Below are 25,022 nucleotides of genomic sequence, written 5' to 3'. Positions count from 1 at the left end.
TGCAAGATAAAGGACTCCTCTTTACAAGCATCTGATAATGTTTTGCTCCTGAAGGCTGGATGTGGAAATTCTCCTGGGATGGCTTGGCAGCAGGAGAGTTTTGCTCTTCTTCAGTGCCTTCCCTCATTAAATCTGGAGCTTTTTCTCCCTTTTCTGACTTGGAATCTACTCTGCTGTTGATTAACACTGGAGGTTTTGTTGGAGTTTTGGTTGTTGGGTTTTGTTTTGGCTTTTGTTTTACTCCCCCCTCTTTCATGTAAATGATGTCTTGCTATTTTCCTTGCTTTTTGTTCATTTTTAATTAGAAGAATAAATGCTTGCATTCATGCACAAATTGCTTTGAAGTGCTGTAGGAATTCAATTCATGAGCCTCCCCTTAGTCTCAATCTTTAGTTTTGTTTTTTTTTTTTTATGAAGTGGTAGCATCTAATGGCTCTGCTCTTTCCAGAAGATTACATTTGTTTGCAGTGGGTTGCTCAACCTCCTTCTGTGTCCCAAGATAAAAAGTTAAACACAAGGGAGAACGATTAATCAGCCAGCTCCCACTGAGGTTTTGTTTCATGGAGGTGTGACTCGGCCAAAGGCTACTAGAAAAATGGTAGGTACTCAGAGCCCGTGCACAAGCACAAAGGTGTCCAGGCTGCTAGCTACAGAGAGTGCTGGAGCCTGGCACTTGGAATGGAGGGTGAAGGAGACAACACCTGTGTGAGGTGTGACCAAGTGAATTATCTTCTCAATCCGGTGGCTGAGCTAAATGAAGAAGTATTAAGACTCAGGACTGTAAGGGAATGCAAAAGGGACTTAGGTATGTGGGAGCAGGCTTTATAGAACCCCCCCAGTTGAGGGATGTGACCCCAGAAACAGGGGGAAATGGGTACAGGTCCCTGTTAGGAGAAGCATGGGGAATCTATCCTGGCCCTCTTTGCCTCCCCCATTGTCATGGTAAAATAAGTGTGAGGCCCTGCAGGTTGAGGGCAATGTAGATGGGAAGACAGAAGAGGAACCATCTGAGGGGATGCCTAAAGCAAATCAGTTCCCACCAACCATTATGACTAGCACCATAAAGAAAAAGAGGAGGGTAATTGTTGAGGGGAACAGAGTGACCTATATGTCGTCCTGACCCACCCCCAGAGAAGTCTGCTGCCTACCTGGGGCCTGGGTAAGGGACACCACCAGGAGACTACCAAAGCTAATCCAGCCCTCTGACTATTACCCATTGTTGGTAATGCAAGCTGGCAGTGATGAGATTGATAAGGAGGGCATCAGGACAATAAAAAATGAATTCAAGGCCCTCAGACAACTGATTGATGGGGCAGGAGCTCAAGTGGTGTTCTGCTCAGTTCCCTCAGTGGCAGGGGTGTACACTGAAAGGAAGAGGAGAACCCATGCCATCAACAAATGGCTCAGGGGATGGTGCCAGCAGTGGAATTTTGGGTTCTTTGATCAAGGGGCAACTTTTGCTGCACCTGACCTGCTGGACCTAGATGGTGTGAATCTATCTAGAAAGGGCAAGAGGGCTCTAGCACTAGAGTTGGCAGGGCTCATTGGGAGGGCTTTAAACTAGGTTTGAAGGGGGTGGGTGATGAAACTAGTCTCTCTAGAGTGGAGAGAGAGACACATAAACTAGAGTTAGATGAGAAATCAGCAGCCCAGATGAAGTGCATATACACCAGCTCACACAGTATGGGTAACAAACAAGAGGAACTGGAAGTCTTGGTTCACCAGGAAAACTATGATGGAGTTGCCATTACAGAAACATGGTGGGATGATTCACACAATTGGAGTACTGCACTGGGTGGTTACAAGCTCTTTAGGCAAGGCAAGTGAGGGAGAAGAGGAGGAGGGGTGGCCCTATATATTAGGGAATCTCTTGATGCCACAGAACTTGAAGTAGAGGATGAAAGGATTGAGTGCCTGTGGGTTAAAATCAGAGGGCTAACAAAACTGACATCCTGGTTGGAGTCTGTTATAGACCACCCAGCCAGGATGAAGAGGCAGATGAAATATTCTATAAGCAACTGGAGGCTGTCTCAAGATCATCAGACCTTGTCCTTGTGTGTGACTTTAACCTGCCAGACCTGCTGGGAACTTAACTCAGCAGAGAGAAGGCAGTCCAGAAGTTTGAGTGCATGCAGGACAGCTTCTTGATGCAGCTGCTAAGTGAGCCTACCAGGGGTCAGGCCCTGCTTGACCAGCTCTTCTCAAATAGAGAAGGGCTGGTGGGAGACGTGGTGGTAGGAGGCTGTCTAGGGTGCAGTGACCATGAGATAGTGGAGTTTTCAATATGCAGGGACATAAGGAGGAGCAATAACAGAACCCTTACTTTGGACTTCTGGAGGGCAGACCTCAGCTTATTTAAGCAGCTGATTCGGAGAGTACCCTGGGTGGCAGCCTTTAAGAACAAAGGGGTCCAGGGTGGTTGGACCTACTTCAAGCAGGAGCTCTTGAAGGCACAGGAACAGGCTGTGCCCATGTGCTGAAGGATGAGCTGCAGGGAAGGCAACCAGCCTGGATGGGCAAGCAGCTCCTGAAGGAATTATGGGAAAAGAAGAGGGTGTATTGCCTTTGGAAAGGGGGGGAAGCAACTCGTGATATGTTTAAGGATGTTGTTAGATCATGTAGGAGAAAAATTAGAGAGGCAAAAGCCCAGTTAGAACTGAAACTGGCCACAGCTGTGAAAGACAATAAAAAGCATTCTTATAAATATATTAATGCTAAAAAGAGGAGCAAGAAGAGCCTCCACTCTTTATTGGACCTGGAGGGGAATACTGTAACTAAAGATGAGGAGAAGGCTGAAGTACTAAATACCTTATTTGCCTCCATTTTCAACAGTAAGGCAGGAGGACTTCAGGATAACTGGCCTCCTGAACTGGTAGATGGGGTCAGGGAGCAGTATAATCTCCCTGAAATCTATGAGGAAGTGGCTGGGGACTTGCTGAGCCCCTTGGATACTCACAAGTCCATGGGACCAGATGGGATCCATCCCAGGGTGCTGAGAGAGCTGGCAGATGAGCTGGCCAAGCTGCTCTCCGTCATTTTCCACCAGTCCTGGCTCACCGGTTGGTTGATGGGTAATTCTCTTTTTGTTAACATGTAAGTAGAATAAAAATTCTTCCTTGTGAGGGTAATGAGGCACTGGAACAGGCTGTCCAGAGAGGTTGTGGATGCCCTGTCCCTGAAGGTGTTCAGCTCCACATTCCATAAGGCTTTGAGCAGTCCTGTCTAGTGGAAAGTGTCCATAGGTGCCTGTGGTAGAGGGGTTAGAAGTATGAGATGTTCATTAATACAAATAATATCAGAGGACTCTCATGATCTTTTGTTTCAGACACTGACTCATACTGGGAGGAACAATCTCTTTCAAATTGCGCTGTTCAGCCTGGAGAAGTCTCCTGGGAGACTTTAGAGCAGCCTTCCAGTACCTGAAGGGGGCCTACAAGAAGGGGAGGGACTTTTTACAAGGGTTTGTTGTGATAAGACAAGAGGAAATGGACTGAAGCCAGATGAGGGGAGATTTAGAATGGATATTAGGAAGAAATCTCTACAGTGAGGGTGCTGAGACACTGGGAAAGGTTGCCCAGGGAGGTTGTGGATGCCTCCTCCCTGGAGGTGTTCAAGACCAGGTTGGATAAGGCCTCGAGTAACCTGCTGTAATGGAAGGTGTCCCTGTCCATGAAAGGAGAGTTGGAACTGGATGATCTTCAAGGTCCCTTCCAACTCAAACTATTCTGTGATCTATTTTTTTCCCCTTGAAAAAAGGGTCAGTGCCTTGCGTGGATGCAGCTGAAAACTGACAGCTCTGTGTTAAAGTTTGAAGTTTTTTGTGTCTTTCAGAGTGGGTCAATATTGGACAGTTGTGGTTAAGAAGCTGCAGTTGCAGGGGAAGGCTGTTATCAGGCTATTTATTGTCTGGATGTTGATGGTTCCTGCTGAGAGATCCTGAAAAATGATACTCTTGGACCTTTAAAGCAAACAGCTCTGCAGTTACGTTAGCATCAGCCCATTCGTTTTACACACAGAAGTTTGGTGTTGTGATTTATGAAGTATAAATTCCTGTGTTTAAGCTTGCTGGGCTTGGGTGTTTTTTTTCTGATTCAAGTAGATCTCTTCAACACCTCACACCAGCTTTAGTGTTCCTGTGCTGCAGCATTTCTCCAAACAAAGCCCATCAGCTTCTGCCTTGCTTGTGCTAAACAGATCAGGAAACTCATGTGCTCTCAGTGTGTGTCTGTGTGTCCCTTTGGGGTTTGGACTTTTTTGACTTTGCTGTAAAATCACTCAGTCCTGGCTGGAATGTTATTTGATGGAACCGTGTTGCAAACACAAAAAAGTGTGGCCAGCAGGTTGAGGGAGGTGATTCTTGCCCCTCTGCTCTGCTGAGACCTCACCGGTAGTGGTGGGTCCAGCTCTGGAGTTGTCAGCACAGGAGAGACATGGACCTGTGGGAGTGGAGCTAGAGGAGGCAGTGAATATGATCCAAGGGCTGGAGCACCTCTGCTGTAAGAACAGGCTGAGAGAGTTGAGGTTGTTCAGCCTGGAGAAAGAGAAGGCTCCCAGGAGACCTTATAGTTTCCCAGTATTTGAAGCCTTCCAGTATCTGAAGGGGGCTACAGGAGAGCTGTAGAGGGACTTCTTACAAAGGTATGGAGTGACAGGATGAGGGATAATGGCTTCAAACTGAAAGAAGATGGATTTAGATTAGGCACCAAGAGTAAGTTCTTCTCTGTGAGGGTGGCGAGGCACTGGAACAGGTTGTCCAGAGAAGTTGTGGAGACTCCAAGCCTGGTGGTGTTCAAAGCCAGACTGGATGGGGCCTTGAGCAAGCTGCTCTAGTGGAAGGAGTCCCTTCCCATGGCAGGGGATTTGAATTAGATGATGGTCCCTGCCAACCCAAACCATTATAATTCTATGTTTCTTCTGCATACTTGCTGTATATTGAATTCATGACCAAATTGAACAGACCCAGTAATTAAAATACCAAGCTCTTTTGGCTATAGAAATGCATCTCTGTATTGGTCTGCTGCTTAAATGTTTCCCCATCTTTAGTCATTTTGACATGAGCTTGAAAACACACCAGGAAAACGAAACCTAGGCTTCTCCCAGTGGGATGAAATTTCAGGACAATTTTGCTCCTGATAAATGCTTAAACTTATGTTCTCAACAAAATGCAGCCAGTTGAACAATACCCAGTAATCAAAACATTTTCAACCTGAACAAAAACCCACAACATATAAATATTTTAAGTTTCACATCCTAGAAGCTGGAATGAGGAGTGAGTGAGTGTAGGGAGGGCAAATCCAATCCTGTTGAGAAGACCATCTGCTTTATATTTGAAGGCTGGGCAGCAGACCTTCCCTTGTTCTGAAATACTGCAGTAGATGTTGTCGTGAGTATAACCTTAGTCGAGTTACACTGGCTGAAGGAATAAGCGTTTTAACATGTGGAACTCATTTTCTTAGAGTATTTTCCCCTTTCACTCTTTTTTTTCTTCCCTCTTTTCTGGTCCCCTGGAGGGGAAAAAAAAAAAAAGAAAAAGAAGACAAAAAATCTGTTGGTTCTTGATTGCATTTTTGGCAGTTTCTCAGTTTTCCATAGTTTGCTCTCCTCCCAAATGCCTGAAATTTTCCAGGGAAACACATTTTTCAAGCAGTGTCATTCCTGGTTATCATCTCCCCTTCTGCATCACAGAATGCTAGGGGTTCAAAGGGACCTCTGGAGATCATCAGGTCCAACCCCCCTGCCAGAGCAGGATCACCTAAAGTAGATCGCACAGGAGCATATCCAGGCAGGCCTTGAGAGTCTCCAGAGACAGACTCCACCACCTCTCTGGGCAGCCTGCTCCAGTGCTCTGCCACACTCAAGGTAAAGTTCCTTCTCATGTTTAGTTGGAACTTCATGTGTTCAAGTTTATGCCCACAGTAACAGGCATAAAGTGGTATCTTCTTGTGTCATTGGGGACTACTGCTGAAGAGGCTCTTGAAACAATCCCAAAGTTTTTTACCTCCCACAGGCTTATGGTAGTAGAAAATAAATACAGACTGTGATAACTTCCTACCATAAAAAGTGAGACCCAACCTCAATTCCAGTTCTTCTCTTGTCCTCTGTATTGTACAAAACATTTTGCTGAAGTGCTGGCCACAGACTGGGAAGCGGAGCTGCAATGGGCCAGCATGGCATGTGGCAGAAAAGAATAGTACCTTGATTTTTAAATAGTGAATTGGTAAGCAATCTTCATTAAGATAAAAACTGGGAAGAGAAATTATGTTTTCCTGCTTAAAACCTCAAATATTGAGGAATTATGCTTCTATGAAGGTGTGTGCATGAGCACGTGGAGATAGACATCTGCAAAGACATACACTTACATCATGAGTGCCAGGAGGTTCTTTGTTCACTTTGCTTATAGAAGAACTTTTTCTCACAATTAGTATTTCCCCCACCACCAATTCCTCTTCATTCCAAGTAATCCTGTGTAAATTTTATATGTAAAGTGGGGAAAGTCATTTAAATGATGTTGCCAGAGGATTCATGTAAATGATAAGGTGGTTTAACAACACTCCAGCAATAAAGGTAACAGATCACAGACCAATTATGCTCATTGGTGATGCGCAGAGCTTCTCTGAGCAAAATCTTGGTGGTAGGAGATGGACTGGGCCAGAGCAGCAGTCACAGTGATCATAGAATTATGCAATTGTTTTGAAGAAGAGACCTCTAAGATCATCAAGTCCAACCATCAACCTAAGACCACCAGGACAGTTAAACCGTGTTCCAAAGTTCCATGTTCACACATTTCATGAACACCTCCAGGGATGGTGATTCCACCACCTCCCTGGGCAGCCTGTTCCAATGCCTGACCACTCTTGCCGCAAAGAAAATGTTCCTACTCTCCAGCCTAAACCTCCTGTTGCAGAATTTCAGGCCATTTTCTCTTGTGCTGTCACCTGATACTAGGGAAAAGAGAGCAACCCCCACCTCACTTCAGCCTCTTTCAGGGAACTGTAGAGAGCAATAAGGTCTTTGCATTTCCTCATTTTTGAGCTGAAGGTGCTGCTCCTGGTGCCTGCTCTTTGAAAGCTCCCACCTGAGCCCAGCTTGTGAGCTCTGTGTTACATGTCTCTGTCTACATCTCTGATAAAGATATCTCTGTGTTTGAAAATACCATAGCAGACAAATACCTAAATTAGTTACATCCTTCTGGAAAACTTGCCCTTTTCTGAAACCAACAGAAGGAGAAAGGCATTGCTGGTGTGGGTCCAGAGAAGGGCAACAAAGCTGGTGAAGGGTCTCAGGCTGCGCCAGGGGAGGTTCAGGCTGGATGTTAGGAAAAAGTTCTATACAGAAAGAGTGATTGCACATTGGAATGGGCTGCCTGGGGAGGTGGTGGAGTCGCCATCACTGGAGGTTTTCAGGAGGAGACTTGATGGGGTGCTTGGTGCCATGGGTTAGTTGTTTAGGTGGTGTTGGATTGGTTGATGGGTTGGACGCGATGATCTTGAAGGTCTCTTCCAACCTGGTTTATTCTATGTATTCTATGTCTGGAGAACAGGTCTGATGAGGAGCAGCTGAGAGAACTGGGGTTGTTCAGCCTGGAGAAAAGGAGGCTGAGGGGAGACCTCATTGCTCTCTACAGCACCCTGAAAGGAGTTTGGAGTGAGATGGGGATTGGTCGCTTCTCTCTAGTATCAGGTGATAGGATGAGAGGAAATGGCCTGAAATTGTGCCAGGAGAGGTTTTGGTTGGAGATTAGGAGCAATTTCTTTCCTGAAAGTGTGGTTTGGCATTGGAAGAAGATGGCCAAGGAGGTGGTAGAATCACAATCTCTGGAGGTCTTCAAGAAACATGTGGATGTGGCACTTTGGAACATGGTTTAACTGCCTTGGTGGTCTTAGGTTGATGGTTGGACTCAATGCTCTTGGAGGTCTTTTGCAATGGAAACATTCTCTGATTCCAATTCCTTTTAGACCTGTAGCTATTGCGTCTGTCCCTGGCCTGTGCAGGGTCTTTATACCAGTCTCTCATCTGAGTGGTTTTGCTTTTCACTGTGTTTCCCACCAGTTTACTTTAGCTTCTTCTCTGTATATTGTAAAATTTCTTAGAGGAGAAACACAAAGCATGTCCCTGCTCTCCTGGGAAGCCACTATTTAATGTTTCTCGGGTTTAGAAAATGGTAACAAAACAGAATGTGATATGGCTTCAGACACTGCAAAAATAAACCCCAGACAGGAGCCACAGGTTTCCCTCCAAACAATCTCACTCAGTGAGTTTCAGCAGAGAAAGGATTTGTTGAATATTTGTTTGCTCACCACTTCTTAAAACGTTAACCTTTAAAATAAGAAACAGGGCCCTGGTTAGTAGCTGCTCGAAGTTTTAAACCGTGTTGCAGCCCTGCTGAGCTAATACATGTGCCCTTTGCTACTGCTTTTCTTGGTGTACTTTTATTAATATTACTGTTTTATTTTCATCCTGGAGTACCCAAATTTGACAGTACCATCAGTCTGCAGCCTAAATCTGCTGAAAGTTGGGGTTTTGCTTTGTTGTTTTCATGTCTTCCAGTGTGGATGGCAAACCAGCATCGATGTATTTACAGCTGAGTGGATATTTGGCTAATCCTGGCTCTGGTTTTCCTGAGTCTCTTTGTGTTGGGTTTTTTTTTTCCAGATTCTTCCATTTTTCCCCCCAGACTGTATGTTTTTCCTGATTTTCCCTCTCTCTCTCTCTGGTTTTCTGGGATTCTCTCTTGTGGTTTTGTTTGTTTGTTTGTTTGTTTTTCCTGATTCTCTTTGTTTTCCAGTATTTGAAGATGTTATTTCTGTTGGTGGGGAGATGGATTTGGATCTTGTTTGGCAAATAAAGTGATGTGCAAATGGTTGAATGCCCTGCAGAGCAGTTGGTGCTTGTATTTGGTTGGAGACCTTGGGGATTTGGGAGTGGTGGCTTTTTTTGTTTATTTTGATGCAGTGCTGACAGTTAGTCTGGGGGCTTTTGAAGTTTTTTCTCACCACAGTGCATTGCTGCTGAGTTTATTTTAATCTCAAGGAACTGAGGGAACAAGCCAGTTAATATTTTATAATTTATGCTAAGCTTGGTTTAGAGTCTTGTACCAGTTTGAAAACTTGAGTTGCCTTCAGCTTCAAATTATGACTAGAAGTCACCTTAGCCTTGTTTTGGCGCATCACAAAGCTGAACTGGAGCTGCTCCCTTATCTCTGGCTTGATGAAAACCTGACTCCATCCCATCCGGAGATGCAGGTTTGGGTGCTGAGCCCATTCATCACTGTCAGACCCCACCTGTGGGAGGCATTAGCTGGTGGTGGCCCAAATCTTCCCCATCCCAGTTTTAAGGACCCCTGCCCTTGAGTCCTCTAATCACTTCCCAACTTATCTCGCTTGTCAAATATTTGTCCTGCTGTTCAAAGCTAGAAGTGAGGCCAGCTGGTGGCACCAAGAAGCTCTTGGTGGCATTTAAAGTCATTAAAGGATATCTCTAGGTACTGGAGAAGATTATTTTCCAGGAAGTTGCAAGTGCTTTGACCCAGACGGATAATTAAAGACCTAAGGAAACCAAGAGGCTCTAATGTGTTGGAAATGTGTGTTTGTAAAATCAGCTCCAGTTTTCTGAGGACTCCATCCAGGCTGTTGTCATGTGCACTTGCACCCGAAAAGCCAACTAGCTCTTCCTGGGCTGATCTCCAGCAGCTTGGGCAGCAGGTGGAGGGAGGGGATTCTGCCCCTCTGCTGAGACCTCACCTGCAGTGCTGGGACCAGCTCTGGAATCCTTAGCATGGCAGAGACATGGACTTGTTGAAGTGGGGCCAGAGGAGGTGACAAAAATTATCCAAGGGCTGGAAGCCCTCTACTGTGAAGCTGGGCTGAGAGACTTGGGATTGTTCAGTCTGGAGAAGGCTCCAGGGAGACCTTTTAGCAGCCCTCCTGTATTTGAAGGGGGCTGGGGAGGGACTTTTTACAAAGGCATGGAGTGTTATGGTGAGGGGTAATGGCTTTAGACTGGAAGAAGCTGGATTTAGATGACACATTAGGAAGAAATTCTTCCCTGTGAGCGTTGTGAGGTACTGGAAGAGGTAGCTGAGAGATACTGGGGAAGCTCCAAGTCTGGCAGTGTTCCAAGCCAGGTTGGATGGGGCCTTGAGCAAGTTGCTGTAGAAAGAGGTGTCCCTGCCTATGGCTGGGGGGCTGAAACTATGTGATCTTTAAGGTCTCTTCCAACCCAAACCATTCTGTGATTCTGCAGTCTCATAGGTACACTATATTCAGCTCTCATGAAGCCTGCGTGTCTCAGAGCTGTCACAGAACACCAGAAATCCTGCTCTGGTTCCTGCAGGTACCATGATTTTCTCTTCTATCTGTGCAGCTAAATGTGAGTGCTGTGTTCACCAAGGGAAGGGGAGGATCAAGATCATGAGTGGTGTGATGTGGTGAGCATTGTGCCGCAGGACTCGGGTGTTGCTGGGGGCCTGGGGGCCCCGGGGATGGCACAAGGCTTTGTGCTCAGCCCCTGCATGCCCCACGGAGCTTAAATGTGAGTATAAAGCAGCAAGAGCTAGACACAGCCAGTCAGACAAGTGCTCCAAGCTTTGAGTAATTTGAAAAGAGAATTACCCTTCCCTGAATTCATAGTTCAGACCTGGCTAAATCTGGGACTAATGGCAATTCTAATGTTTGCTTTTGGACCAAAGCATGGAAAATCCAGAAGCTTCAAAACTCCTAAGATTTGATGTAATTTTCCATGCTGTTTGCTTCAGAATGTTATGTCTGCAAACCAGTTCTTTGTGCTGGAAACAGCTGAAGTGGGTGAAGCAAAATTTGCTTGTGTGTAGGGTGAGCTGTGGCAGCATAGAGCAACTGTAACAGAATGCTGATTGCTAAGCCAGGTCTCCATAGAATTGTAGAATGGTTGGAGTTGGGAGATCTGGAGATCATCCAGTCCAACCCCCCTGCTAAAGCAGAGGCACTCACAGCAGCTTGCCCAGCATCACAATGGCCAACAGGGTCTGGAATCTCTCCAGAGGAGGAGACTCCACAACCTCTCTGGGCAGCTTGCTTCAGGGCTCTGGCATCTTCACAGCAAAGTTTCTCCTTCTGTTCGGGTGGAACTTCCTGTGTTCCAGTTTGACACTGAATTCAGATTTTTTTTAGATTGGATATTAGGAAAAAATTCTTCATTGGAAGAGTGGTCAAGCATTGGAAAAGGCTGCACAGGGAGGTGGTGGAGTCACCATGCCTGGAGGTGTTCAAGAAATGTGTGGACAGGGCACTTTGGGACATGGTTTAGTGGCCATGGTGGTGTTGAGCTCAGCTTTTTTCCAACTGAAACAGTTCTCTGGTTCTGTGAAGAAAAAAAAAAAAAGTTGCTTTTGTTTCCATTAATGTTTTAAGTCAAAAGACTAAAGAAATGTGCTTGATGAAACCAAACTATTGGAGTAGTAAAAGCACTGCAGACATTGTGGCACCTGCAGGCTTGTAGCACAACTGCAAAGCTGAACCCCAACTCTCTTAGCCTGTCTTTGTGCTCCAACCTTCTGATCCAACTCTCTTAGCCTGTCTTTGTGCTCCAACCTTCTGATCATATTTGTGGCCTCTTCTGGACCTGGTCAACATAGCTGACCAATGTTCAGCAAGAGCATGAATATCTACTAGAGATCATAATAAATTTGAAGTAGCTAATGACAGCAAAAAGAGAGGGGCAAATGGAGAAAAATAAGATAAAATGCTGGTGTAGAGCTTGCCAAGGTGTTAGGAGCAGTGCAGGGGATGCTGATAGCTCTGTCTGGTGGAGCATCAGCTTAGAGGAAGAAAAGCTGAAAGCTGAAAGTGTGGTGGTTGCAACCTCTATGTGTTTCAAGAGCAAGTGGTGGTGGGTTAGAGGCAAATAATGCAGGGTGAGCATCTCATTAAACACGTGGGTGGTGGTTCCTGTTGACTGCTGCCATCTGCTCAGCAGATTCAGTTGAACAATGAGGGGGGGGAACAATAAGGTACAGATGTTAATAGTGTGTAAACTCCAATGGGCAAAGGTCTCTTAAGTGTTTAGACTGGTTTGGTCAGTTTGTGGAGCTGGCATTTGGGTCTGTGAAGTGCCCTTAGCTTCATTTGGTGATTGCTCCTTCACTCTGTTTTTCTACTTAAAGGCAGATCACTTTTTCAGCTAGTGAGATTAGCTTAAGTAGAACAGGGAGATGATTCTGGCTTTAGGTGAAATTCTGTGTAGGAGTTCTTGAAGAGGGAGCAGATATCCTGAGAAGAATCATAGAATTGTTTTGGTTGGAAAAGACCTTTACGATCATCAAGTCTAACTCTACCAAGGTTGGTGCTAAAGTGTATGTCCCTCAGCACCATATCTCTGCATATTTTAGACTTCTCCGGGGATGATGGGGATTTAACCAGGTCCCTGGAGACGCTGTTCGAGTGGTGAGAACCCTTTCAGGGAAGAAGTGTCTTCTAATGTCTGACCTAAACCTCCCCTGGGGCAACTTGAGGCTGTTTCCTCTTGTCCTATCACTTGTTACTAGGGGGAAGAGACCAACCTGGGATTTCGTTGTAGAGAACCAGAAGGTCTCCTCTCAACCTCTTTTTCTTTGAGCTGACCAACTCCAGTTCAGGAGTAATTGACCCAAGCAGGGCCTGAGCAGTTTGTGTGTAGCCTCGGTGTGCTGCAGCTCCCATTTTCCTGGGTGGTTTCTCAGTACTTACTGAGTTTTCACTCTGCTGGCAGTTTGACTAACAGGCTTCTGCTCCCCCCTCTCTGCCATACACAGAGTTTTTACTCACAGCAGAAGATACCATAACGTTGGGTAGATTCTAAATCAAGCAGAAAGAGGTTAAAACCCCAGCCCAGTGGCCAAATAAATTCCTGCTGGCACCGTGACTCTTACATAACCACGTGTAATGGTCTCTGGCTTTATTTTGGAAGTTCATAACCAGGGCTGCGTGCTAAAGAGGTGGAAGAAGAGGTCAGCTTTGTGTGAGGACAGAGAGCTCCATTCTGGGTAGCTGACAGTCTATTTCCTCCTTGCTCCTTTTGATGTCTGCAGACTAAATGCTGCGTGGAGAGAAAAATTTGAGTCATTTAAAACATTTTGCATCAAAATGACGTGCTTTAATGTGCTTCCTTCTGATGTTTAAATTATCTTTTCATCTCATGAAGGGGAGGGAAAAAAAAAGGAAGAAGCCAACATGTTTGTAGTTAAAGTGCCCAAGCTGAACTTTAAACAAAGCTCTGGAAGAAGAGGAAGTGTCAATGTACAGGCAGCTTTTAAGAGCTGATGCCTTTTTCTTCTCTCCACCAGCCCCCCCTTCCTTGGCTCTCTGAGACTTGAAAACTGAGATTTATTGCTGCCCTTCCAAATGCTTCTTTAGAATTAGGAGTGCAAATTTTTGGAATTCCTCAAGTCCTCAGGAGGCAGAGAATAAGGGAAAGTGATGAGTGGAGAATACCAAAGGGTTTTCCAGGCAGGTTTTGCCGGCCCTAGCTGCATCTAGCCTTACTAGGGGGAAATCAGCTAAACCAGCATCACCAGATCTTATGGAGTCGTGGATCAGTGATTGCACTGGATTTGGGTGAAATGTAGACTTCATTAGGAACTGTAGTTGTTAATAATGTGGAGAGCTGATGGACTTACTGTCTTGCTCTAGCTGTGGAGCTCTTAGCACAGGAGAGGCATGAACCTGTTGGGGCAGGGCCAGAGTAGGCCACAAAACTGATCCAGAAGCTGGAAGCCCTCTGCTGTGCTGACAGGCTGGGAGAGTTGGGATTGTTCAGCCTGGAGAAGAGAAGGCTGCAAGGGGACCTTACTGTGGCCTTTCAGTACTTAAAGGGGACCTGTAAGAAAGCTGAGGGCAGGCTTCTGAGCACAGCCTGTTGTGACAGGACAAGAAGGACATTCAAAGTTGAGAGAGGGAACTAATTTTTTACACCGAGGGTGGTGAGTCCCTGGCTCAGGTTTTCCAGAGAGGTGGTAGGTGCCCCATCCCTGGGGCATCCCTGCTCTAGTTGCAGATTTCCTGGCTGTGACTGCAGGGGGTTGGACTAGATGACCTTTACCAGCCCCTTCCTACCCAAACCGTTTTGTGATTCTGTGATTTTATGAGTCTTAGTAATTTCAAACCTGTCAGGTCAAGGGATGAACTCAGCAGGATCTTCATGAATCACTGTCCTTCACCAGATGTGTCCATGCCTACAGATGTATTGTGGGCTTAAAATAACACCAAGAGACATGGAATCCACAGTGTCAGTGAAATCCCAGTTCCTCTTGAGGCTGGTAAAGAAAAATCCCTTTGACTTATTTATATTTTTTAGGAAGGAGCTTACCATTTATGTTCTTGCTGCTTATATCACTGATTTGTGGTACATTTGAGATTGTAAAATGTACTTCCCAGTAGATCACTTCTCTACATCATGTGTAGAAGCTGCAATAAATGTGGCAGGGATTGGCATGCACTTGAGTAGGAGGACAGGAGAAAGTTAAGACATCCTTCATGAGTAATGGGCATGTTTTTCTGTTTTCAAGTGTATAATGACTTAAATAAGCTCAAATTATTACTGTTACATTAATTGATAATGAATACACAACACTGTATGGAATAGGTTGCCCAGGGACATGGTGGAATCACCATCCCTGGAGGTGTTGAAGAAATGTGTGGGCATGGCACTTTGGGACATGGTTTAATGGCTGTAGTGGTCTTAGGTTGATGCTTGGGCTTGATGATCGTAGAGGTCTATTCCAACCAAAACAATTCTATGATTCTATTCTTGTTTTGCATGATGTGTAGACATAGCCCTTCAGGACATGCTTTAGTGGTCATGGTAGTGTGGGGTTAATGGTTGGACTTGATGATCTTAGAGCTGTTTTCCCAGTTTAATGATTCTGTGATACTGTTCTCTCAAACCTCTACTGGGTTATGTAGCCATCATATATTGCTGTTTTAAAATGGGTAGCAAAGGAGTATGTTAGGGACATTTGCAGGTCTTCCAATGGGGATGGACCCACTGTAACTAAGGGGAAGGCTGCCTTTGGAAATGAGAAATCCAGAAGGAGAAATGTAGGTGTATCAGGCAAACTTCTCAGGAATGCTGTCAGTGCAACTCAGATCCTTCCAATCTTGTTTTTCAGTCTGGAAGCAGAATATTAACAAGGTGCTGAGTGTTTTTCCCTCTACCTAACCACTGTAAGTGAACACTGCTGGCAGTGTGGCTGTCACTCATGTCCCTTTGGGAACAGATGGCAAGCTTTCCCAGGGGAAGACACAGCTCTCACTTCTGCCTTCTGATACATCCTTCTTTTCTTGCCGCCAGTGAGCTCAATCTGGTTCTGTTAAGGATGGGTCTCATTTTTCTCTTTCCCAGATACCACAAATGTCTGCATTCTGCTCACAACCTCTCGTGTGGTAGGTGCAAGCAGAAACGACTTTTAAAAATGGTCATGTTGGGTTAAATGTTTAGCACTGGAGAACAGTAGTGGCTTGCACTGCAGTGGCTTTCTAGTATGTTAACACTCTTTTTTTATCATCTTATGTCAGTTTGGTAAATGAAATTAGTTTTATAAATAAACCTTCTGTGTCTTTACCTTCAAAACCAGACCCATCTTCTTCACACAGATCCACAAACACTTCTATTTTTATGGAGGCAGAGTTCCCCTTGGGCTAGCCTGGCATTAGAGACTCCCCAGGTGAAATGGTCCTTTTCTGATGCTGGTTTCCTCACCCCTGTGCCCTTTGGAGCTGCTTTAATGTGACATTCAGGACAAGCCCTCTCTTACACATCCTTTCTGATTTTTCTTGCAGAGGATATTCAACTCCTTTGTGTACACAGAGAAGATATCGAATGGAGAAAGCGAAGTTCAGCAGGTGAGTCCAGAAGCCCCTTCCCACTGCCCACCAGCAGCATTACTGTTAGGGCAGGAATTGCTGTGGCCACTTTCTAGTGTCCAGTGAATAAATGACATAGAAATGAAATAGAGATGGGGGTCTATGGGCTGATGATGTGTTCGAGAATTCTGCATTGTCATGGAAAAGCTTCTCATCTGCTTTGTGTGTGTCCTCCCTTTGGAAACAAAAGAGCAGAGGCAGAGCTGGGGCTTTCATGTACCTTGCATTAATTGGTTGCTTTTCATCCTGGAAATCATAGGCAGCTGTAGGTTGGGAGGGTCCTTTAAAGCCCTCCATTGCATCTGGGGAGGAATAACCCCTATGTCAGTACACATGAGGGGTGACCTGCTGGAAAGCAGCTTTGTGGAGAAGGATCTGGGAGTGCTGGCAGACAACAAATTCCCTGTGAGCTAGCAATGTGCTCTTGTGGCCAAGAAGGCCAATGGTCTCCTGGGGTTCATGAAGAAAAGTGTAGGCAGAAGCTCAAGGGAGATTCTTCCCCACCTCTACTCTGCCCTAGAAAGGCCACATCTGGAGTACTGGGCCCCGTTCTGAGCCTCCAGTTCAAAGGAGAAAAGGAACTGCTGTAGAGAGTACAGATGCTTAGGGGCCTGGAGCAGCTCTGTGAGGAGGAGAGGCTGAGAGACTTGGGGCTGGTGAACCTGGAGAAGAGCAGCCTGAGAGGGAATCTGGTCAATGGTCAGCAAGAGCTAAAGAACCTGTGAAGGGCAAGAGGATGGGGCCAGACTCTTCTCAGTGGTGCCCAGTGACAGGACAAGGGGCAATGGGCACAAACTGGAACCCAGGAGGTTCCATCTGAATAGGAGGAGAAACTTCTTTGTTGTGAGGGTGCTGGAGCCTTGGAGCAGGCTGCCCAGAGAGGTTGTGGAGTCTCCTCCTCTGAGGAGCTTCCAAAACCTGTTGACCATTGTGATCCTGGTAAAGCTGCTGTGGGTGCCCCTGCTTTAGCAGAGGGGTTGGACTGGTTGATCTCCAGAGGTCCCTTCCAACCCTCACCATGCAGAGATTCTGTGATTCTGTAATAGGATTCCCAAATTATGATCCCATAGAGGGAATCTGCTGCTTGGAAAGGCATCATGCATTTAGTGGCAGTAGGTGGCTGGTCCCAGCACTGTAACAGAAGGGTTTGCTGGCTAGGGTAATGTTTCTCTTGAGTATTCCTGGGTGGTCTGCACACCGCGGAAGGGCCATGTGGGCTAGATTATCCGTATCAGATGGCTTATGAAAGCCAAAAGTGTTTTTTGGGAAACCAAGAAACTGGATTAAAACTTCTTTGAAGTCTCAACTATGGATTCTCCACTTAGGAAAAGCTGCTGCTTGTTCCCCAGCCACAGATGCACCTCTTCACCCTACGCAGATATAAATAACTGTCCAAACACTGGAGGTACTGTGATGAATTCAGAGCTGTCAGAGGAGAAAAACGAGGCCCCGGTGAAGCATAATTACTGTGGTTAAAAGCTCAACAGTGAAGTGCATAGAAGAATAATTGAGCACTTCTGTTTCATTAATAACCCAGTCTGGTAGCCTTAATGAATCACAAGCAATAGAACTGGAGGTTTATGAGTAAGAGTAGTAGATAGAATGGGATGAGCTCAAGCAAAGGCAAACAGACGTAAGCAAATTAAATCCCCAGTTGCTCATTCCTGGTTTTGTCATTCATTAACATTTTCTTAGTAACTGATACTGAAAGGCAATTAAGTAGGGGTTTATATCAACTGGGATTTTTCTTTTCTGATCACTGAATTTTTGTAGGGGGCTGGGCTTTAGTTTATTTTATTTTTAATCCCAAACTGTAAATAATGACTTTCAGTTTGTTGAGAAAGTGAAAAACTACAGCTGTTGGCCTTGAGGCCTAACTGTTTAATAGGTTTGGCTTTCCTCATGCCACACAAGGAGTGGTTTACCTTTGGATGTTAAACTGCTTACACTTCTGAGGTCTACAGTTAGAGAATTCCTGTTGCATGTAACAGATAAAACCTCTTTGGCTTTGAATAGGTTATTAAAAATTGGATGGTGATTGCCAAAAATAACTTGGATTGCTTTCCTCCTGTAAGTGACTTCCATATCAGAGAACTCACAGTATGAAAATGTAGTGGTGTGAACTGGTGATATGATTGAAGTGGAAGATGGTGAGTTTTGTTAGGGGAAAATCTAGATGAGCTGTTTTCAAGGAAGCCAGCATGTGTTCAGCATCCTGCCAGACATCTGGTTTCTGTGGTGTAGAGAACATGAAACTGGACTCCCAGGAGGAGAGAACAGTGACATAGAATCAAAGAATTGTTTTGGATGGAAAAGACCTTCAAGATCATTGAGCCCAACCATCAGCCTAACAGCACTGTGGTCATTAAACCACATCCCAGAGTGCCATGTCCACAGGTTTCTTGAACACCTCCAGGGATGATGACTGCACCACCTCCCTGGGCAGCCTGTTCCAATGCCTGATCACTCTTGCAGGAAAGAAATTTTTTGTAATATCCAACCTCAACCTCCCTTTGCACAGTTTCAGGCCATTTGCTATTGTGCTATCACCTGGTATTAAGGAGAAGAAACCAACCCCCACCTCACTCCAACCTCCTAGAAATGGTCTGTTTACCTTTGAGTACCTGAAGGGGCCTACAAGAAAGCTGAGAAGGGACTTTTTACAAGGGCTTTCTGTGATAGGACCAAAGGGAATGGATGGAAGCTTCATGAGGGGAGATTTAGAGTGGAGATTAGGAAGAAATTCTTTACAGTGAGAGTGGTGAGACACTGGAAGAGGTTACCCAGGGAGGCTGTGAATTCCCCCTCCCTGGAGGTTTTCAAGACCAGGTTGGATTGGGCTTTAAGCAGCCTGGTCTATTGGAAGGTGTCCCTGCCTATGGCAGGGGGGTTGGAACTAGATGATCTTTAAGGTCCCTTACAACCCAAACCGTTCTGTGAATCTATGCATCTTAGAGGTTTCTTCTAACTGAAATAGTTCTATGATTCTTTCCTAAAGTCAAGCTGTGTCTCAGCCTGGAAGGACAGGCTTGCTGCAGAACTGTTTGTGCTGATGAAAGGCATGGGCCATCCAAAGCCTCTTTGGCTTTACAGCATCAGTACCTGTGAGACAGATGAACACATTAGTGCTCTCTGTCACCAAGCCAGAAGGAAGTGTCTCCCCCATCGTGGGAGGAAGGATGCTTTTGGCTTCTGTCCCACTGCCTCGCCGTGTCACAGTCAGTGCCCATGGCTGGCAGCTTTGACAGTGACACTGACCCAGCGCCAGACTGCTGCAAAAACACCACAGCAACCTGAGAGAAACTAAATGTGGTTCTCTTGAGCATTTTTGAGTATTCTTAGTAGAAACAAGGTCCTGATGTGTCAGCCCCAGGTGCTGCTCTGCCTGCTCAGGTTCTGTAGAAGCTATAATAGAAAGTTCTGCACTTGACATAGTCGCTCTCCTCTTGGCTAGTGAGGTACAGGGAGGTAAGAACTGCTTGGTATTTTGGTGTGCTTTGTGTTAGGTTGGATTTTGTTTGGTTGGTTTTGGACTGGGTAAAAAGCTTTTGAACTCTTCTGACAGGAAAGAAAGGCAGGCAATAAAGTTGTCCAAAGAAGGGAAATCAAGCTTGTGAAGGTTCTAGAGCAAAAGTCTTGTGAGAGTCAGCTGAGAGAACTGGAATTATTCAGCCTGGAGGTAAAGGAGGCTGAATGGAAACCTTCTGGCTCTCTGCAAATCCCTTAAAGGAAGTTGGAGCCAGGTAGGGGTTGGTCTGTTCTTCCAAGAACAAGTGATAGATCAAGAGAAAATAGCCTCAAGTAATGCTGGTGGAGGTTTAGGTTGGACAGGAGGAACAGTTTCTTTCCCAGTAGGGTTGTCAAGGCCAAGAGCAAGCTGCTCAGGGCAGTGGTGGAGTCCCCATTGCTGGAGGGATTTCAAAGCCATAGAGATGTGATGCTTAGAGATGTGGTTTAGTGGTGACCTGGCAGTGCTGGGTTAATGGTTGCACTTGATGATCTTCAAGATCTAACCAAAATGATTCTTTGATTCTGGATTTTGCTGTGGAGTGTGGCATCTCCCTGGATATGAAAAGCGATAGGCTCTCAAGATGGGGGAATTTTCTCTCAGTTAATTGTAGCCTCATGACAAAGGGCAATGCATATTCTGGTGAACGTCTCCAGAATGATTTCTCAGGCATTGTGGCTCTTTCTCTGTAGTTTCTGGCATGTGCCACGTTTGACATGTTCCTTGGAGTTAAGTCTCGGGAAGGATTGCCAAGGTTACTGGCCAAGTGGAAAACCTCAAGTAAGTGCTGGTCTCTTTGAAGAAATGTGCACTGGAAAGTAGCTTTCTGCACCCTGGCTGAATGCTCAGGAGTGTATTTTCAGTGTCACCCAGATGAGGAGGAATGATTTGAATCTGCTGAAGCAGAGGCAGAGGAAGAATCTGGTGGTGATTCTGTGATCATTTATGATTCCATTTTAAGAGGACACAGTCTCAAGCTGTGCCAGGGGAGATTTAGGCTGGATGTTAGGAAGAAGTTTTTCATAGAAAACGTTATTGGCCATTGGAATGGGCTGCCCAGGGAGGTGGTGGAGTCGCCATCCCTGGAAGTGTTTAGGAAGAGATTTGATGGAGTGCTTGGTGCCATGGTTTAGTTGATTAGACAGTGTGGGATGATAGTTTGGACTCAATCTCAAAGGTCTCTTCCAACCTCATCTGGTCTATTCTATTCTATTCTATTCTATCCTTTCTCAAGCCATGTCCCTGCTGCCCTCTGTGCCCTCCCCCACTGAAGCAGTGGGGTTTTTTTCAAAAGCCAAGCAGGTTGGTATCATAGAATGCCTTAGGATGGAAGATCCAACCCCTTTGTAGTCAGCAGGGACATCTGCAACCAAAGTAGGTTGCTCGGAGCCCCAAACAACCTGACCTGCAATGATTCCAGGATTGGGGCATCTCTCACCTCTCTGGGCAACCTGGGCCAGTGATTTGCCACCCTCACAGTGAATAATTTCTTCATTCTCTCCAGTCTGAATCTCCATTTTTCAGTTCAAACCATCAACTCTTGTCCTGTTACAGCAGGTCCTGCTCAGGCCCCAGCTTTTTGATCAGCCACTTTAAGCACTGAAAGGCCACCAGAAGGTCTCCCTGGAGCCTTCTTTTCTCCATGCTGGACAACCCCAACTCTCTTGGTCCAGCCTCACAGCAGAGGGGCTCCAGTCTTTGGATCACTTTTGTGGAATAAATATGTTAAAAATAGGAACTAAATAAAAAGTTAAAAGTAGAAATCTGTGGATGCACAGTAAGGATAAGTGCTTGGTGGACGCTGGAGTTGAGGTACTTGTGTTCCAAGTTCTTTCTTTCAAAGTGAAAATACAAACTAAACTCTTCAATGTGCGAGAAATGCTTTTGGAGGAGCCTGTCAGTGTTAAATCCCTGGTTGTGAGTGTCTTATGGCATCAGTGTCTGTCAGCCTCATTGATACATATTTCATCTGCAGGCTTGAAAACATTAAAAATACTTTTGGCTTTCAAGATGCATCCAGAAATAAAACCTAACCTTGGAGCTGTGCTTTCCCTCGGTGCTCGCTGAGAAGGGAAGACTTCAGAGCTGTGGAGCTTTGAGGGGGAACGAAGATTTAAAAAGAGAGAAAAAAAAATAAGAGGAAGCTCAGGGGAACAATGCAAATGAGGCAAATGTCTCTGGGAAAACTAGGGAAGCTCACTGATGTTGTGATGAAAGGTTGTCACTGGAGATGGTGACAATTGAAGTGCATTACCCATGGGTGCTGCTGTAATAGAAACAGGTGTTACCGTCCAACCTGTCTGCAAACTGAAATGCTTTGGCTGCAAGCCAGGTGCCAACAAAACCAAAAAGGTATAAAAAATAGAGCTAATGGCTGCATTGTTCGGAGGAGAGACTCACTGCTCATTATTCCATTCTTGAAAATTAAGGAGAAAATACAGAAGTCTGAAAAAAAAAAAGATGAGAGGAATGCCCAGGAAGGGTCCTTTTCCTTCCCTCTTTGTTTTTAAAATGAGGTGAAGATCACTTTGAGTCCTAACCCCAGGATAACAGCAGTTGATGTCTCAAGGTATCCAGATTTATTTTAGTCTCCATTAAAATGGGTGAATTTGAATGTTTCTGTGGGAGCAGGAAATGTCAGTCACACTTGGTGCCTACCCAAGGGTATTCCCAAGCATGGGGTGTTAGCTCCCCGCTCCTTTTATGTTCCTGATTCAGGGCCCAATTTTCCATTTTTACCTTAAATATGTTTTAAACAGTTTCTATTTGGTTGGTTTCATGGTTCAGTGCTCTGCCCTTTTATTAAATTATTAAAACCTTGGAGTTTCTGTAACCATTGTGGTGTGGTTCTTCCATCCTGTGCCACAAGCTGTCCTGCTTTGGGCAGGCTAAATAAAGCAGGGAATAGATGGAAAAACCTGGTCTTTTAGTTAAAGATTTTAGGATTTTATGTAGGAGAATAAGAAGCTGGTTTCAGCCAGCAACCTTTCTTCTGACAGCTGAGAGCATCACTTTGCAAACTGAATAATGTTTCTGAGTTAATGATGTGAGTGTGCACGCATGCATGGGCATGCCAGGCACGCATGAGGAGCTAGGCAGCTTGAATTATGGTGCTGTGGTTTTTTCTTTGCTGTTGTTTTTAATCACTGAGATCTGGGAATTGCCTTGATGCTGCCATGGACTTTCTTGTGCTCCACTGAAACCCAGCTATGGAAGAAAAATTCAGTTGGTTTTGCTAGGCTTTCATCTGGGTGCTCCTTTTTGGCTTGCTGAATTGGAACCGTTTGGGTTTAGTGCTTTTCCAGCTGATGGATGAGTCGCCTTTCGGTTCCTCATGTGGTTTGTTCAGTGTAATCCATTTTCAATGGAAAAATGTTTTTGGATCAACTGGCCAGGGGTGACTCTTTTTTTTAGTGTGATGTTTTCAAAGTGGATTTGATTGTTGGGAGTATTCATAGAAGCATTGGGTAGAAAGAGATCATTAAAGGTCCAACCTCCCTGCAGTAAGCAGGGACATCCCCAACTAGAGAAGGTTGCTCAGAGCCCCGTTAAGCCTGACCTTGGATGTCTCCAGGGATGGGGCGTCCACCACTTCCCTGGACAACCTGTTCCAGTGTTCTACCAACTTCATAGTAAAGAACTTCTTTGTAATGTCCAGTCTAAATCAACCCTGCTCTAGTTTGAGACCATTGCTTCTTGTCCTACAGCTTCATGCCTTTGTACAGCTTTCCTGTAGGCCCCCTTCAGGTAGTGGAAGGACACTTTAAGGTCTTCCCAGAGCCTTCTCTTCTGTTGCTATCTGAAGCAGTATTTTTAGGGGTTTTCAGATTAGGCAAACATAGTTCTTCCAACTTATGTCCATGGGGATGTCTTTGTAACTCTGCGAGGCTTCATGGTCCTTGTTGCTGATGTGCTCTTGACTCTTTGCTGGGGGCCAGTTGGGCAGGGCCTTGACCAGCCTGGTCTAGTGAAAGGTGCCTCTGCTCATGGTGGGTTGGTTGGATCTAGATGGTCTTTAATGTCCCTTTCAACCCAAACCATTCTGTGTTTCTATGACTGAAGTGTTGAATCCCATTTAATAAAAGTAATTACATTTGTTAGAATCATGTAATTCCCCTGCCTACTGCAGAGGGCTCAGGGGGTTGTGATGTGGACTAGATGAGGTCACTTCCAACCCAGTGAATTCAATGTTTCTATGACTTTGAGCCTCTAAGAGGTTTTTTGATAGAAGATGCTGTTTAGGTACTAAACATTTCATTTTTATCAGCTTCTGAGGTATCTTCTGAAAACCAGCTTTGTCAGATCTTCAAACTTCTCACAATGAGGTAGAATTCAAAGGCTGCAAGGTGCTTTTAATTTTCAACCCAGAAAGTCAAAACTCATCAACACCAAAATCTCATCTTGTACAGCATTCATGATTGGGAGAAAAGCAGTGGTTCTAAAACAGAGTCCTTCTCTTCTGCTGCTCCCTATCAGTTTTGTTACTGCTAAAGCTGGTCATGTGGTTCTTTTCATTCAGCAAACTTTAAGCTCTGTCCCCTTTTGTGATTTCAGGTAGGGAGACCAATGAACAAGTATATGGACTCAAGTGTCTGGTTTACAGTAGTGCTTAAGCACAGGTATTTAGTTTGCTCAAACAGAGAGAGGAACTTGATAACCAGGAAACTTAAATGCTTTGCTTTAGTAAGTTTGGCTTGCGTGTGTTTGAGACCCTCCAAAAGAATACACTTCTCCAGGACGTGTTGGAGCACAGTCAGACAAAAAGAAAGTTTACCAGAAAAATGGAAAAGGAACTAACTACCCAGCAGCTCATTATTGAACAACTGGGAGCAATTTACTAGTGTTGGATGCCTACCATGGAGGAAGACCATTTGCAGTCCTCTGGTGCCTTGGCAATAAATCATTCTGCAAAACTAATTAGGTATAATTCTGCAAGTCATTTGAGCAAGGTCCTGTTAAAACCTGTGCTCCTAGGAGACCTGTTGTTGAGCTGCAGCATTTGCTGGGAACAACGGAGGCGAAGGCATCGCTGCTAGCAGTGTGGGCCCCGTTATTCGCATAACGAAGTAAATCATGACGAACTGTCCTGTTCATAATAGTTAGGAAAGACATTTGTCAGTCCAGAGGAACAAGTGACTGTGTTTCTCAGCACTGTTAAATCATCCCCGTAGGGTTTTGAGTGTCCAGGGAACAGGAGGGATGAGTGTTATGAATTAACGAGCCCGCTTCAGCTCTCAAAAAAAAAATTGAGGGGCTGCAAAATGCAACATGTCTGCACTGCAGTGTGCTGCTTACTGGTGGTTCTTTCATTTAGGGTATGTCTGGCAGATGATTTGGTATAAGAGGTAAGTTGTGTGTGCAAAGGATGCTGAATGTGCTAGAGCAAATTGTGTCCCTTTCAGTAATATCTCACCTTGAACAAAAGACACCAGGAGCAAAAGTCCCTGTGAATATTTCTTATGAAACTCAGTCCTTCCTGGTAACTGGGTTTACTGTCAGGTTTGCTCAAGTAACAGCCACAGATTTTTCCCCTTCCAGTTTTGCCCTGCAAAGTCATTAGTCTGACTCTTCATGGAAGAGTCAGACACAAGTGAGCTGCTATCTACCAGTACACAAGCTTCACTAGGTCAATGATGTGT

General features: G+C 45.2%; 1 protein-coding gene across 2 annotated transcripts in view; it reads left to right on the top strand.

Moving 5' to 3' along the window:
• The window catches only part of CACHD1 (cache domain containing 1), a 125,998-nt gene that overhangs the window by 26,054 nt on the left and 74,922 nt on the right, over window positions 1–25,022 (top strand). For both annotated transcript variants that reach the window (XM_054165355.1, XM_054165354.1), the window contains exon 2: window positions 15,792–15,854. In XM_054165355.1, the coding sequence (XP_054021330.1) occupies window positions 15,792–15,854 (63 nt within the window). The remainder of the gene's footprint in view (window positions 1–15,791; window positions 15,855–25,022) is intronic.

Source organism: Dryobates pubescens, chromosome 11, assembly GCF_014839835.1.
Source record: "Dryobates pubescens isolate bDryPub1 chromosome 11, bDryPub1.pri, whole genome shotgun sequence".
NCBI classification, from domain to species: Eukaryota; Metazoa; Chordata; class Aves; order Piciformes; family Picidae; genus Dryobates; species Dryobates pubescens.
The sequence above is the reverse complement of the archived record's forward strand: the minus strand, read 5'-3'. Positions and strand labels throughout refer to the sequence as shown.